Source organism: Salvia miltiorrhiza, chromosome 1, assembly GCF_028751815.1.
Source record: "Salvia miltiorrhiza cultivar Shanhuang (shh) chromosome 1, IMPLAD_Smil_shh, whole genome shotgun sequence".
Classification (NCBI taxonomy): domain Eukaryota; kingdom Viridiplantae; phylum Streptophyta; class Magnoliopsida; order Lamiales; family Lamiaceae; genus Salvia; species Salvia miltiorrhiza.
Window position 1 is genome coordinate 62,541,145 of NC_080387.1, and position 13,761 is coordinate 62,554,905.

At 39.8% G+C, this 13,761-nt stretch overlaps 1 protein-coding gene across 1 annotated transcript; it reads left to right on the forward strand.

The window, feature by feature from the left end:
• The first annotated feature begins 1,532 nt into the window (after positions 1-1,532).
• Positions 1,533-2,183, forward strand: LOC131011256 (protein DELAY OF GERMINATION 1-like). Its single transcript, XM_057939042.1, has one exon. The coding sequence runs from the start codon at positions 1,533-1,535 to the stop codon at positions 2,046-2,048; it is 516 nt and encodes a 171-aa protein (XP_057795025.1). The 3' UTR covers positions 2,049-2,183.
• Positions 2,184-13,761: the final 11,578 nt, after the last annotated feature.

Below are 13,761 nucleotides of genomic sequence, written 5' to 3' on the forward strand. Positions count from 1 at the left end.
CAAATAATACTTTAGATTGCAAAATAGAACTTTTCGTAGCAAATTTCGTTATGGTTTGGTGGCAAATCATTTTTATGAACCCTAAGGGTGCGTTCTCTTTGGTTGTAAATTTATCATGGGAAAATGAATGATAAACAAAATTTCACCATTTAAATCATTTTTTTTCATTTCCCACATTTTCTACTTGACCCTTACTCATTCCTCATTTACACTATAAATGAGGGATAATATTATCACACCATTTTTGGAGGGATAATAGTATCCTTCATTTGTAGTGTAAATGAGGAATAAGTAAGAGTCAAGTAGGAAATGTGGAAAAAGAAAGAAAGAATTTAAATGGTGAAATTTTGTTTATCCTTTTTTTTTCCATGATAAATTTATAATAAAAAAGAATGCACCCTAATTAAACAAACTCTGTAACCTTAATTAAAGTAGCAATTTAGTCAGACTCAGCCAATCATTTTTTGTTAAAGTTTGTTAGAATTCAATTATATTTCACATTTAAGTAGTTTTTTCACATTTAAGTAGTTAAGTGTGTGAAACGTCAAGTTATTTAGCTGCACAAACCCAATAAAAGAATTGCAGAAATATAATCACAATGACTAGTTGTTGGGCTTTTGATCTATAATGGCTATTTTATTAGTGGGCTATTTTGAATAAATTTTCGGTCCAATCAAAAAACGTCATACTCCATTTCACAACTAAAAAAAAAATCAGTTATGTCGGCCATCTAAATGGAGGCCCAAAACTAATTGGTGAGTGCATGTGTTTTAATGGGATATTGGCATCTAAAATACTTAATATTGCTCAAATTCTAATTTTGCATTCGAATTTTTAAATTTACCTTAAAATATTCCAATAACTTTTTTTGCACACAATGAGTATTTATGATGAGTCAAAATTTGGCGCGTCTATTACTTAAGCAAAGACATTGTTTTTTTTTTTTTTTTTGAGACCATAGCAAAAACATTGTTTTAAATAAGAAACAATGCAGTTGCTTTACTAATGGGGGTGTATTCGTTGTGGAATTTGATGGATTTCTATGGATTTTAAAAGTCTGGGTGTATTCGTTAAGACTTTTAAAAGTCTGCATAAATCTGGGTGTATTCGTTCAAGACTTTTAAAAGTCCATATAAATCTAGGTGTATTCGTTCAAAACTTTTTAAAATCCATACAAATCTAGGTGTATTCGTTATTCCATTGACTTAAAATCCGGAATGACTTTCATGGATTTCATCCAAAAAATACACACGACGAAATCCGGCCAAGAACCACGAGAATTGAAATCCATGAAATTTTAAGCGAGCGCTGAGTTCCAGCGCCCGCGGCAAAGAAGCCAGCGAGCGCTGGAACTCAGCAATTCCCAGCGGCCGTTGGGTTGCCGCGGTCTTGTAATACAGCTCGCCGATGATAGCGCCGCCGCCAACCCAAGCAGTTTTGTGCTCGACGTCGATTGTTATCTCCCTGAGTTTGATCAAATCGAGGATCAGAAACGGGACTTGTGATGCGTAAGACGACAGCCCTTCGTAGTCATGTCCGCCGCTTCGAGTTCTGATATGCAGACCGCTCAGTTTGGCGCAGCAGAGGAGCGGCGGGATCTGGGATTTGTGTTCCGGGGTGACGATTACGGGGGGTTTTGGAGTGGAATCCGACGCGATCTGACGGCGGAGCAGCTGGGGCTCATCGACAAGCTGCAGCGGAGCACGGTGGCGGAGGAGTGGAGGATATCGAAGAAGGTGGCGAAGCAGCAGGAGAGTGTGGCGGATGCGGAGATGGTGGAGCTGAGTCAGGCCAACCGAGCGGAGGACGACGGCGAGGGCATTATAGGAAGGAGGATTAAATCGGCTATTAGAGTCAAGGAGGAAGGCTTCCAGAAGGTTCTACAGAGTGCGGATGATCTCCGCCTCGGAACACTCAAGGCCGTCGTCGGCATCCTCTCGCCCATCCAGGCCGTCCATTTCTTGATCGCCGCGGGGGAGCTGCATCTCAGCCTGCATGAATGGGGGAGAGACAAAGACGAGAGAGACACCATGCAACAATCTACTTGAGAGGATCCCCATTTTCCCTTCCTGCTTTTCGTTTACTTTAGTGGCGTCTGTTTCAGCGTTTTTACTCTCTTATATGTAGTCTGTAACTAATGTTTGAATGTAAAATTCAAGCAATAAATGTATTATTTATTTATATATGTGCGTTAACTTAGATTCCTCATCTCTTGGTGTCTTATTCTCATCTCTACTGCAAAACTGGATGCCGCAGCCTAATATGTTGATGTGATTTGAGAGCTTTCACTGTGAAGTTGTCCAATTCTTTAAAAATAGGAATGAGGCCTCCTTGTAAGCTGCCACAAGCTGCATTCTGCGCGATTTTCACTGTGTCGTCGTGCTTCCTTTTCTCCTCGCCCAATCTCTGCTTCAAACAATCCAAATTTAACTCCACATCATTCAGCTTCGACGGCGCACCACGCTTCATTCTCTGCCTCTCCACGCGATGACTTCTCATCAGCTTCTGATACTTGTTCGAAACATGTTCTGCTCTAAGCCGTTGCTGCACCTCCTCGTCCTGTTTCCCCCGTAGCTTCTGCAGGCCGGCTGAGAAGCCGTTCATAGCATTTGACAGCCTTCGATCAGAGATGGACTCCATTGCCCTGTGCCAGTCGTTGCAGATCAGAGATGGACTCCATTTAACGCAAGGTGGAAGAGTAAGAAGCGTTGATTGGAGTGTAGACGTTGTTGGAGATGGAAGAGTAGTTGTTGAATTCTTTGTGCAGACATTCAAGAAAATTGTCAGTGGATGATAATGCTGCTACTCGTGAGCTCCATATGGTGACGAAAAGAATGAAAGTGCTCATGATTTTGAGATTATTGAAAGCACAAAGAATTCAACAACTACTCCAGCGCTCGCTGAGATGTTGAATGTGTTAACTCTATATGTTTGAATGGGTTTCCAGCGCTCGCTGGAACCCAGCGCTCGCTGGATTCCCAGCGGTCGCTGGGTTTCCAGCGGTGCTGGGACTCAGCGGGCGTTGGCATCATGGATTTCAATTCCAGAATTATCCCTTAAATTCTTCGAAAATCAGTGAAAATCGGGTGAAATCCAACCACGAATTCTTTGAAAGTCGTCTGGAATCTATGTGAATTCCATGGAATTTAAATTCCATGGACTTTTTAAAGTCTGTGGAAATCCACAAGGAATACACCCCCCTAAATATCAAAACTCTAAGTATTTAAAATAAAATAGCAACATTTTCGAAACTATGAAGCTACATTGTTTTTGATTGATACTTTTATGCTAATTTTATTGCCTCATAATTTTATGCTCGAATTGATTAATTCGTGAATAAAAATAGAGTCATAATTGAATTGAATGCTCTGTAGAATAATTGAAGCGCTTTTCAATTTTGGAGATGAGAATTAAATATTTGATGGAGAATTAGTCATCATCGAATGCAGATCAATTAGAAGGGAAGACACATTCCATGTACGGTTCCCAAGACAAAACTTGGTACTTGATTATTCATTTTCATGTCTTCAATTTAATTTCTTTTAATCATTGCAATATCAATTAAAAACCATTCTTTGCATTTCATTCAATAATTTACTCTAACTTTCATTTCCTTGCTTAATATTGCACGATTTACTATGCCCTCGACTTTGTAGAATCGATCTCATGATTTTAAAGTTTCATTACTTGATTTTTAATTTTTGAATTTAGTTAACTATCTATGGTAGTCGGTAGAGGATCAAATCGTATTCGATGTTATTGATTTAATTGTTGGCTTTTAATTTAGAGTTTATATTATTGGTTTATTATTTTCTAAAATCTTAATTTAGAACCCTAGTTTAGAACCAGGGGGCTTAGCTCACCTGGCCACCGGATCCTCACTTTAGTGATGAGATTCGGGTTCGATCCCCATTGGGAGCGAATTTGGTGATTGGAGAGATAAGGTGGGCTTGGTGATTTGTTAACATCTAACATTACTTTGTCCGATAAAAAAAATGCTTTTATCGATTGCTTATTTTACCTATTTGGATTATCGTCTAGGTAATTTTATTTGCTTTCTTTTACCTAGTTTTATGTTTAGAGTGTTTAGGAATTTATTGCTTTTGTGTGTAACATGAGTGAACGCCCTACTTAGCCTTCCTCGTGAGACGACTTGGGTTAGCTTATCACACTTCGATTGCTTATTTTACCTATTTGGATTATCGTCTAGGTAATTTTATTTGCTTTCTTTTACCTAGTTTTATGTTTAGAGTGTTTAGGAATTTATTGCTTTTGTGTGTAACATGAGTGAACGCCCTACTTAGCCTTCCTCGTGAGACGACTTGGGTTAGCTTATCACACTAGAATAACCTCGTGTGATTGCAAGTCAATTCATTAAGTGTTTTGGGGAGATTTTGAAATTAACCGTGTGCAGGATCAAAATAAATACAAAGTTTAGCTATTTGGAGGCAGATTTTGAAGTTGAGATAGAAAATTAGAATTTGAGCAAAATTGAAGTATTTATATGCCAATACCTCTATTTTAATTTAATTCTTTTTTTTAAATATAAATCTTAGTTCAATTTTTTTTTAGTTGGGACTTTGATTACCTATATTATACTTCCTATATCCTATTAGTAATGGTGGATCCAGGGGGTTAGGGAGGGCTGAAACCCCCTACAAATTTTTTAGTTTTTTAAAAATAAAAACAATAATGTTATATATATATATGTGTGTGTGTGTGTTTAAATAAGAAGTACAAGAAAAAATATTATTAATGTTAATTGCTTAATATGCTTAATTTTTAATTTTTAATCCCTTTTTTTAAAGCCAATTCCCAAGTTAAAGTAAAATTACAAATAATTAATAATGAAAATGAGTTTATTTGTGGGTTAATTGCACCAAATATCACCAACTTTGCCTGAATTCCATTTTTCTCATAATTTTAATTTTTATTTTTATTTTTTATCACAATTTGAATTAATCGTTCATTTTTCCAACGATTTTTAGCTCCGGTGACCGGAAAGTTGAAGTGGCGCTGATGTGGATTTAAATTTACACATAACATTGATGTGAAATATATATTAATTTAAAATTACTCAAATAACAAAATCACAAAAAAGCCCTAATATCACTTGAATTAGAAAAAAAAATCCCTAAGAATCGACTGTCTTCTTCTTTAATAAAAATCGGTTGTCTTCTTCTCCTCCATCCCAATCTCACCGCCACCCATCTCGTCGTCGGGGCGCTGTGGGCCGTCGGCACCCACCGCCGCCTGTCTTCCATTGCGCCCCCAGTCCTGTGTTTTCCATCGCGCCGTCAGCCGTTGGTGTTCATTCTCACCACCCACCCGCTGTGGGCCGGCCAACTCCGCTGCCGACGGCTGATAAAATTTTATTGCTTCTGGATGATTGCTCCTGTATAATTTTACTTTGAAGAATGAATTTTTGGGAAATATCTATTGGTTACTAATCTCTTGCATATTACCTTTGATTTAGGGTCGTGAATACCAAAGCCATAATACATGAACGTAACACTTAGTAAGGTAGAGAGGAATTATGGGTGTGGGTGAAGAATGAAAAAAAATTATAGGAAAATGAAATTCGGGAAAAGTTCATGATATTTGGTGTAATAAAAAAATGCAACTTTTTCAATCGCCGGAGTGGAACGTGTGTGGCGTGTGCCGGCGCGCCACATCAACTCCGATTGAGGGGGAAAAAATCGTGGGAAAAATGAACGATTAATTCAATCTGTGATAAAATAAATATTTTTTTTAATTATGTGAAAAATAAAATTCGAGCAAAGTTGGTGATATTTGGTGCAATTAACCCTTTATTTGTTTAGTGGATGACACATTTTTTTTGTTAAATGCATAAAAGTATGTCTTTATATGCTTTCAATGTAATTAATTGAATTTCAAACAACTATTTATTATATTAAGTGATTGTTAAAAAAATGCATGAAAATGAACTGTGTGGAATGCTCAAAGAAAATTCCTTCAGGGATACCCGCCTTCGAACCCCCTGCAAATTTTTTTAGACGCCGTAGTTCAACAAATTCAGCCCCCCTAATATTAATCCTGGATCCCCTGCACATGAGAGATTAAGAATTACTCCCTCCGTCCCAGGCCAATAGGTTCAGTTGTTTTCGGCACGGAGATTAAGAAACTTACTTTTTGATAGGTAAATGGTGTGGTCCACCAAAAATTAAGCAATTAAGTGTTTCCTTATTTTTTTTTTTCTTAATCTCATTTGATTGCTTTGCTCATTTAAACACTCAACATTAAATCTAAATGCCATTGGTGGCTGAATTGAAAAACCAAAGGCAAAACATATGAAATTTGGCATATCATCACTAAAAAGTCATGGTCAGGCAAATCGCATTGAATTAAAAATTCAAAGGCAAAACATATGTAATTAATCCATCCGAAAACTCAAAAAGGTAACAGAAAATGCATCCCCGGCAACGGCGCCAATTTGGTGGACGTCGTTTTCCACCAAATAATTCCTGCAATAGCTAAGAATTAATATAGTTAGTAGCAAGCAGGGTCGAACCACAGAGAACGGGTAATTGCAATCAATTTCCTAAAGATCTAATTTTTGGTGTAGCCACCACGCCTTAAAGTGATAGAAAAATATTAATTAACTAAGAAAGCAAATTAAATCAAATCAAATAACACTAGAAAATAATCAAAGAAAAGTAACTCGGCTCAAATAAATCTACACTAATTTACTATCCCGATCATTGACGCAAGAATTAATTAATTTCCACTAACCAACCAGTTATAGGATACCGTGAACGCAACAGACGTACCCCAATTCCTACTTACTGTGTCGATAAACAGCTGGAGACGCCAGACCTGTCTATTTCCCTTATTAAAATACAACCTAGCTGGAGACGCCAGACCTAGATTTAATATTCTAATAGCATTAAGATGAAGGAACCCAGTTTAGATAAATTATCCTAGAGACGCTAGTACATAATTCACCCACCAATTTATTCCTCCCACGAACACCGTAGTTGTATCACTAATCAGCCCTTTCCAACAATTACGGATTGGCAGGAACCGATTGACTGTAATCCAATTAAACCTAAGCTGGCCAGACTTAAATAAAATCAGAATTGTCATTGAACCTAGGAATAAATCGGAATCAATAAAAATTAATTATGTGCTCAATTAGGTCTCACAGATATTAAATCAGTGCTTCATTATTCTCGCCGAATTAAAGAATTAACTACTCATAATTAAACTAAGAACAATCAAATAAATAAAATAAAACATAAGGCACAAAAACATAAATTGCAAATTGAAATAAACACAAATCACCACTTTTGAAAGAAGAAAACTTCGTCTGCCAAGAATCACCAAAGATAGCCGCCAACCTTGATCTCTAATTCCACAAAACAAAATTAAAGCTAAACTAAAATCTAATTCTTGCTGCTAACGAGAATAGTAGTAATAATATGATGATAATGTCAATCCCCTAAGTCAAACCTAAAATACTCTAATATATATCTCCTAAGTTGCGGCTCATCCACAAAAATAAGACTTAGGGAATTAAAAACCCCTAAGTGGCCGAGACTAATCCAAAATAAATGGGCTTCGGCCTCTACAAAATAATAGGCTCCAAAATAATTAAAGCAAGAGTTTTTGGGCTCAATTAATTATAAAATAATTAGCTCCAAGCCCAATCTCTAATCTCCTGCAAACTTCATGCAAATCTTCCTTGAATTCACGACTTTCTTCATCTAACGGCTTTCACAAGCATCTACTCCAATCCATCAATTCCTGCACCAAAATATCAACACTTGGTGTAATATCAACTAAAAATTACTGGTAATTCACACGAAAATAAACAACTAAAACACATTCATTAGCATTTCTTCAACTAAAAAAGACATCCGTCAGAACCTTTTTGCTCTGCAGAGAAGTCTTGAGCAACTTCACAGTCTACCGAAAAAAACAAAAAGACGAGAATTTTCAGATATAAAAAGAGACGCAGGTCAATCTCGGTGAACCATCTTTTTCTTCGAAGAAGAAGACACGGGGGCCTCTGCCCTCTCGTCCGTCTCAGTAGAAGAAAAGAGTGGAGAGACACCTCTGGCCATTGGAAGAACGGTGGACGACCGCGATTCCGAATCGGCCGCTGACTCAACCCAAAACACTTGAGGGATTGACTCGCAATCGTACGAGGTCGTCCTAGTGTAGTAAGCTAAACCAAGTCGTCTCACAAGGAAGGCTAAACATGGCTTTTATCATGCTACGCACAGAAAACAGGAAAAATAAACCTAAACACCCTAATCATAAGATTGGGTCTGACAACATCTCACCAATTAACTAAAGCGTAATTGAAATAAGCATATAAAGTTATCTAGGCGATAAATATAAAGCAGATAAGAAAACAGTAACAAAGCATAAAGAACTAAGGTTCTAATCTAACAATCTGGAAAGCAATAATTAAATCCAACATCATAAAGCAACAATTATCTAGGCAAGATAAAAGAACAAGCATCCAAATTCAGAGAGAACACTAATCACCATCAATCCTAAAGAACGCGTAGATGAAATCCACTACATAAAACCAACGGAGAATTCAACAATTGAATCAAACAATGATCTGCTATGCTAACTAGGCGATAGGATTAACAAAAGCATAAACCAACATTAAATATCATTATTTAAACATGCTCAATTGTCTACGCAACGAAGAAAGCTTGTAGAAACTAGCAAATCAAAAGATGGTACTTACAACCGATTCAAGTAAACGACGATCTAGCATAATCCAAAAGTTCCTAGTGTGTTTCTTCCTATCAAAACTCTAAGAAAATACAGTAAAAACGCAGCTGGAGGCTGGTTGGGTCGGAATACACAATGAAACTCTAAAAAAAAGTTTTAAACTCGAATTTCGTAACTGCCAGAAAAAGATGCGGGCGGCGGCCGCCTATCCCCTACGCAGAATTTGGCCGGCAAGCGATGCGGGGCGGCGAGCGGTGCAAGCTGCGGGCGGTGCCGAGGCGGCGACGGCCGTAGAGGCGGCCCCATACAAACTCTGCGAAGCGGGAGATCCAAGACATATCAACAAAAACTTCGCAAAACGCCAAAAACACCACGATGCCCTACAATATAATAAGAACGCACACAAAACCATTGAGCAAGTATAAAATAATACAAATATGCACATAACATGCTGAACAGTACGTCCCAACACTCACAATTATCAACCAAAAATAAGGTAAACAGCCGCCACCACCCACAGACGGCTCCGATCCGGCTTCTGCAGAGGTAGAGAAAATGGTGGAGAGGAGGCGGCTTGGCACCGCTAGAGAGAAGAAATAGAGGAACTTGAATAAGAATTTGAAGAGACAAGAGGAAGGGGTGGCGATGACGGCAGCTTGTGGGCGGTGGTTGGGGGACTGTGTCGCTGGAGTTAGCTTGTGACTGTTGAAGAGAGAAGAGAAAGCTAGAGAGAGAGAGAGAGAGAAAGAGAGAGAGAATGGTGATGAATGAATGATAAATGCAAATTAGGGTTAATAGCTGGAAAATCCATGGGAATTTTCCATTTTTTGGTTTATAACACAACCCTCTAATTTGACTTCTAAATACATCAATTTATAAATTGTTCGCAATTATCCCACGGCAAAGGACTCCGGCGAAATCAAAACCGACGTGGCAAAATTAGAACTGATGTGTCAATCTATTAGAGAAAACGACATCATTTCATTAATAATTAAAAATAGTTTATATTTTAATTAATAATAAATATAAATTTAAAAACCTAAATTCGGCCAAGTCACCTTCCCCACCCCCTGCGCGGACCCTCTCACTCCTCCATCCCGGCTCCTCCTCCCCTTTCCCACCCCCTACGCAGATCCTCCCCCTCATTCCCCCGGTGCCGCCGCATCTTCTCCAGCCGCCTCTTGGCGAAGTGAGGAAAAATAGAGCTTGGTCGACGAGGGCAAGGGGTTGAGAAAGGGTCTCGATTACGGAACTCTAACCGACGACGAAGGAGGGCGATGGAGAAGGGTCAACAGCGGCCAGTGATGGAGGGTCTGGGGAGATGGGCGACAGAGAAGGGTCGGCGACGGCGGAAATCAATCAACAACAGCGAAGGCCCTTGTGGGTTCTAAGGTGCAGAAATCAATAACAATGCGGTGAATGTTCTCTGGTGGTGGTTATGTAGTGCGAGATTTCTTGATTTGGGGCTTGTGGTTTAGGATTATGGAGCCGTCTGAGGCTTGAGATTTATTAATTTGGGGCTTGGGATTTCTTGATTTGCAGGCCGATGGAGCGGGATGAGGCTTATTGCTGGGAGAACCTTGCCGCTGCCGTCGATTTGGGGTGGGGGCACCCTTCACTAGTTTGTATTCTAGGGTGCGTGAGATCTGCCAGATTTTTTTGGAGAAGATCACCTTGAAGAGGAAGGCGGCAGGTGGTGGCGGGGCTGTCGACTGGGGTAGGCGGGAGAGTCTGCCGGGGTGGGGTGTGGAAGGGTGTGACTGTGTGTGTGTGTGAATCTAACTGTGAGAGAAAGAGTGAAGTGTGTGTGCTTGCATGTGATTTGGCAATTCCGGTGGCCACTTTGGCATTCCGACTGCCAAATAGGGGTGGCAATCGGTCCGGTTCGGTTATAACCGAACCGATTTACCGGTTAACCGGAACCGATTAACGACCAAAGCAATAACCGAAAACCGAACCGGTTTATGATTCGGTTAACTGATTAACCGGTCCGGTTAACCGGACCGGTTAATCGGTTAACCGAATTAACCGGTTAATTCGGCTGCTTTATAAATCCATCAGATATCAATTCTGCCAATTCACATGGTTGAAATTCAAAACCAATTCACATGGTTGAACTTTTACATTTATATTTTCAATTCGAATTCTGCCAAATAATGGAATAATGGATACAAGAAACTTCACACCCAAAGTGACAACAAATCAACAATCAAGAAAGCATCCCATCCAAAAACCAAAATATGGACAAACAGGAACTCCCTAACTTCAGTTCCTCGCCTAACCAATCTCGAGAAAATGGAACACAATGCATAAATCATGAAAAAATGGCAGACCAGGCGCCCCTCCGAGTCTCCGACGGAGGGAGGGGGTCAGGCGCGGCGCAGCGCAAAGCACGGAGGGGCAGCGGTGCTTGCGGCGTTGGGAGAGGCGGCTACGGAGGGGCAGCAGCGCCGGTGGCCGGTGGGTGGAAGAAGCGCCGGCGACTGGGATGTGGGAGAGAGAGGCAAGGCAGTCAGCGCGCAAGGAACTGAGGAAGGGCAGAAGGCATATGCGCCTATTCAGAAATCAGAATGCCCTACTATTTTGTGTTTTTTTAAGTATTTTATAATTTCTAATATAATAAAGTATTAATTAATAGTGTAAACCGGTTAATTCGGTTTAACCGGTTAACCGACCGGTTAAACCGATTAACCGATTAATGGAAAATACTATAACCGGTAACCGAACCGAACCGGTAAAAATCGGTTATCGGTTAACCGATAACCGGTTTTTTCGGTTCGGTTACGGTTTTAACCGGATAACCGGAACCGATTTACCAGCCCTACTGCCAAATCAGCTTTGATTTGGGCGAATTTCCAATTCATGGGATAATTGCGAACAATTTATAAATTGATGTATTTAGAAGTCAAATTGGAGGGTTGTGATATAAACCAGAAAATAGAAATTTCTCATGGATTTACCGGCTATTAACCCTTTAAATTAAAGGGAGGGGGGTAAAGGTCACTTTATGTCCCATCGTTTTAGCGAATTCTCAAAAATGTCCCAACCTAACGATAATATCAAAACAATACCCAACCTACCAAAAAATTATTATTTGTGTCCTATTAAAATTTTCCGGCTCCCGGAAACTGACGTGGATTGCCGGACGTTCAACATGGATTGCCAAGGTGGATTTATTAATCTACATGGAATTATTCTATGTTCTCATTTTTTTTAGCAAAAAAAAAAGAAAACAAAAGAGCGAAAAACCTAATTTTCAAATTCAACGCATCGTCTCTCATCTTTCTCACCTGTTGCCCCACCGCCTCTTCCAGCCAGCGTGCCGACCACCACCGTAGACCATGCCGCCTACGTACCTTCTTCACTTCGCGCCGCCATTGCACCCGCTCATCAACTTCTTATCCACCGCACCACCGCCACCGCTCACACGTCGCGGCTATTACAACCTCCTTCAACCTCACCTCGCGCCTAACCCACCACTACACGACCACTACCGTCTCCAACCGCAGCCGTATTCGGTCGCTCCGCCCTTGCGCAGGTCAACATCTGTAGGGGGCGACAGAGGAGATGGCGGTGGGATTTTAGTGATCAATTTTCATAAATTGATAAATTTGTGTGTTCTGTGTGAGGGAGAATTCGAGATGAGGGGCAGCGTAAATTGAGAAATTGACATGAGAGAGAGAATGAGATGGTTTCTGTGTGAGGGAGAATGAAATTGAGAAATTGAATGAGATGGTTTCTGTTGGTGTTACCGTAAACAGAGATGAGATGGGAGAGGGGCAGCGTCTGAGCGACGTCGCCAGACCATGGATGGTCCGACGTGGCGGCGTGAAACAGTGTTTGTGGGTGCGAGAATTTGCCCTAAAGTGTGTATGCGTGTGTGTGCATTTTCTGATAGAGAGGGCAAAAAGGTTGAGAGTGAGAGAGATGAGGAGAGTCAGAAGAAATGGACGTCGACCGACCGGCGTCGGTGTCATCGGAATTTCAGAGGTGGCGGCGGACCGCCGTTTCATCAGCCGCTCACCGCCATCTCCTCTGTCGCCCCCCTGCCATATGCGTTTTCAAAGGTGTGGAAAATTCATTGCAGAGATGTAGGAGAAGAAATAAAACGACAACGTTTAGTATTAGGTGTATATTCGTTTTGTTTTTTTTTTTTTTTAACATCCACCTTGGCAATCCATGCTGGATGTCCGGCAATCCGCGTTAGTTTCCGGGAGCCGAAAAATTGTGATAGGACACAAACGATAATTTTTTGGTAGGTTGGGTATCGTTTTGATATTATCGTTAGGTTGGGACATTATTGAGAATTCGCTAAAACGATGGGACACAAAGTGACATTTACCCATTAAAAGGTGTATATTTTTTCTTAATTAAAAATTATGAAGTCCCTAATTATTTCTAATTTTAGACTGGGCCTATTGGAGTGGGACGTCCCAAAAAGGAAAACGAGCCTATTGGAATGGGACAGATGGAGCATATAGTTAGGGTGTGTTTGCTTTTTATCCCTCTAAATGGAGGGATAAAAAAAATTTGTGCCTTTAAGTGTTTGTTTTCTTATGGTGGGATAATATTATCTCTCCATGAAGTGAAAATAAAGAAGGAAACATGGTGTTTGTGTAAAATGTGGGATAAGAAAACAAACACTTAAAGGCACAAATTTTTGTTATCCCTCCGTTTAGAGGGATAGAAAGCAAACACACCTTAATGTATAAGATGAGTTGATGGAAGATATTTAATAATTATTTTAAGCGAGTTGGTGTATAAAGTGACTCGGGCTCACTGTTAATAACATTTTAAATAATTTATTTTTTTATTAAAGAATATGCAATATTATTAGTGGGACGTCTCAATATAGTAATTGAGTCATTTGTAATAAAATAGGAGAGTGTATTTCAAGGAATGATAATACGAATTTATAACATGACTGAAGAATATCTATACATATATTAAAGCATAGAAACTTGGGGGAATGTGATCCCGCCAAGAGCAGCATTGTGTAACCCAAAGGTTGTTGCCTTATTGTCCAATGAGTAATTGGCTGCAAAA

Bases quoted from the DNA above. Each gene is read 5' to 3' on its own strand.
- LOC131011256 (XM_057939042.1), top strand. From the start codon at position 1,533: ATGTCCGCCGCTTCGAGTTCTGATATGCAGACCGCTCAGTTTGGCGCA.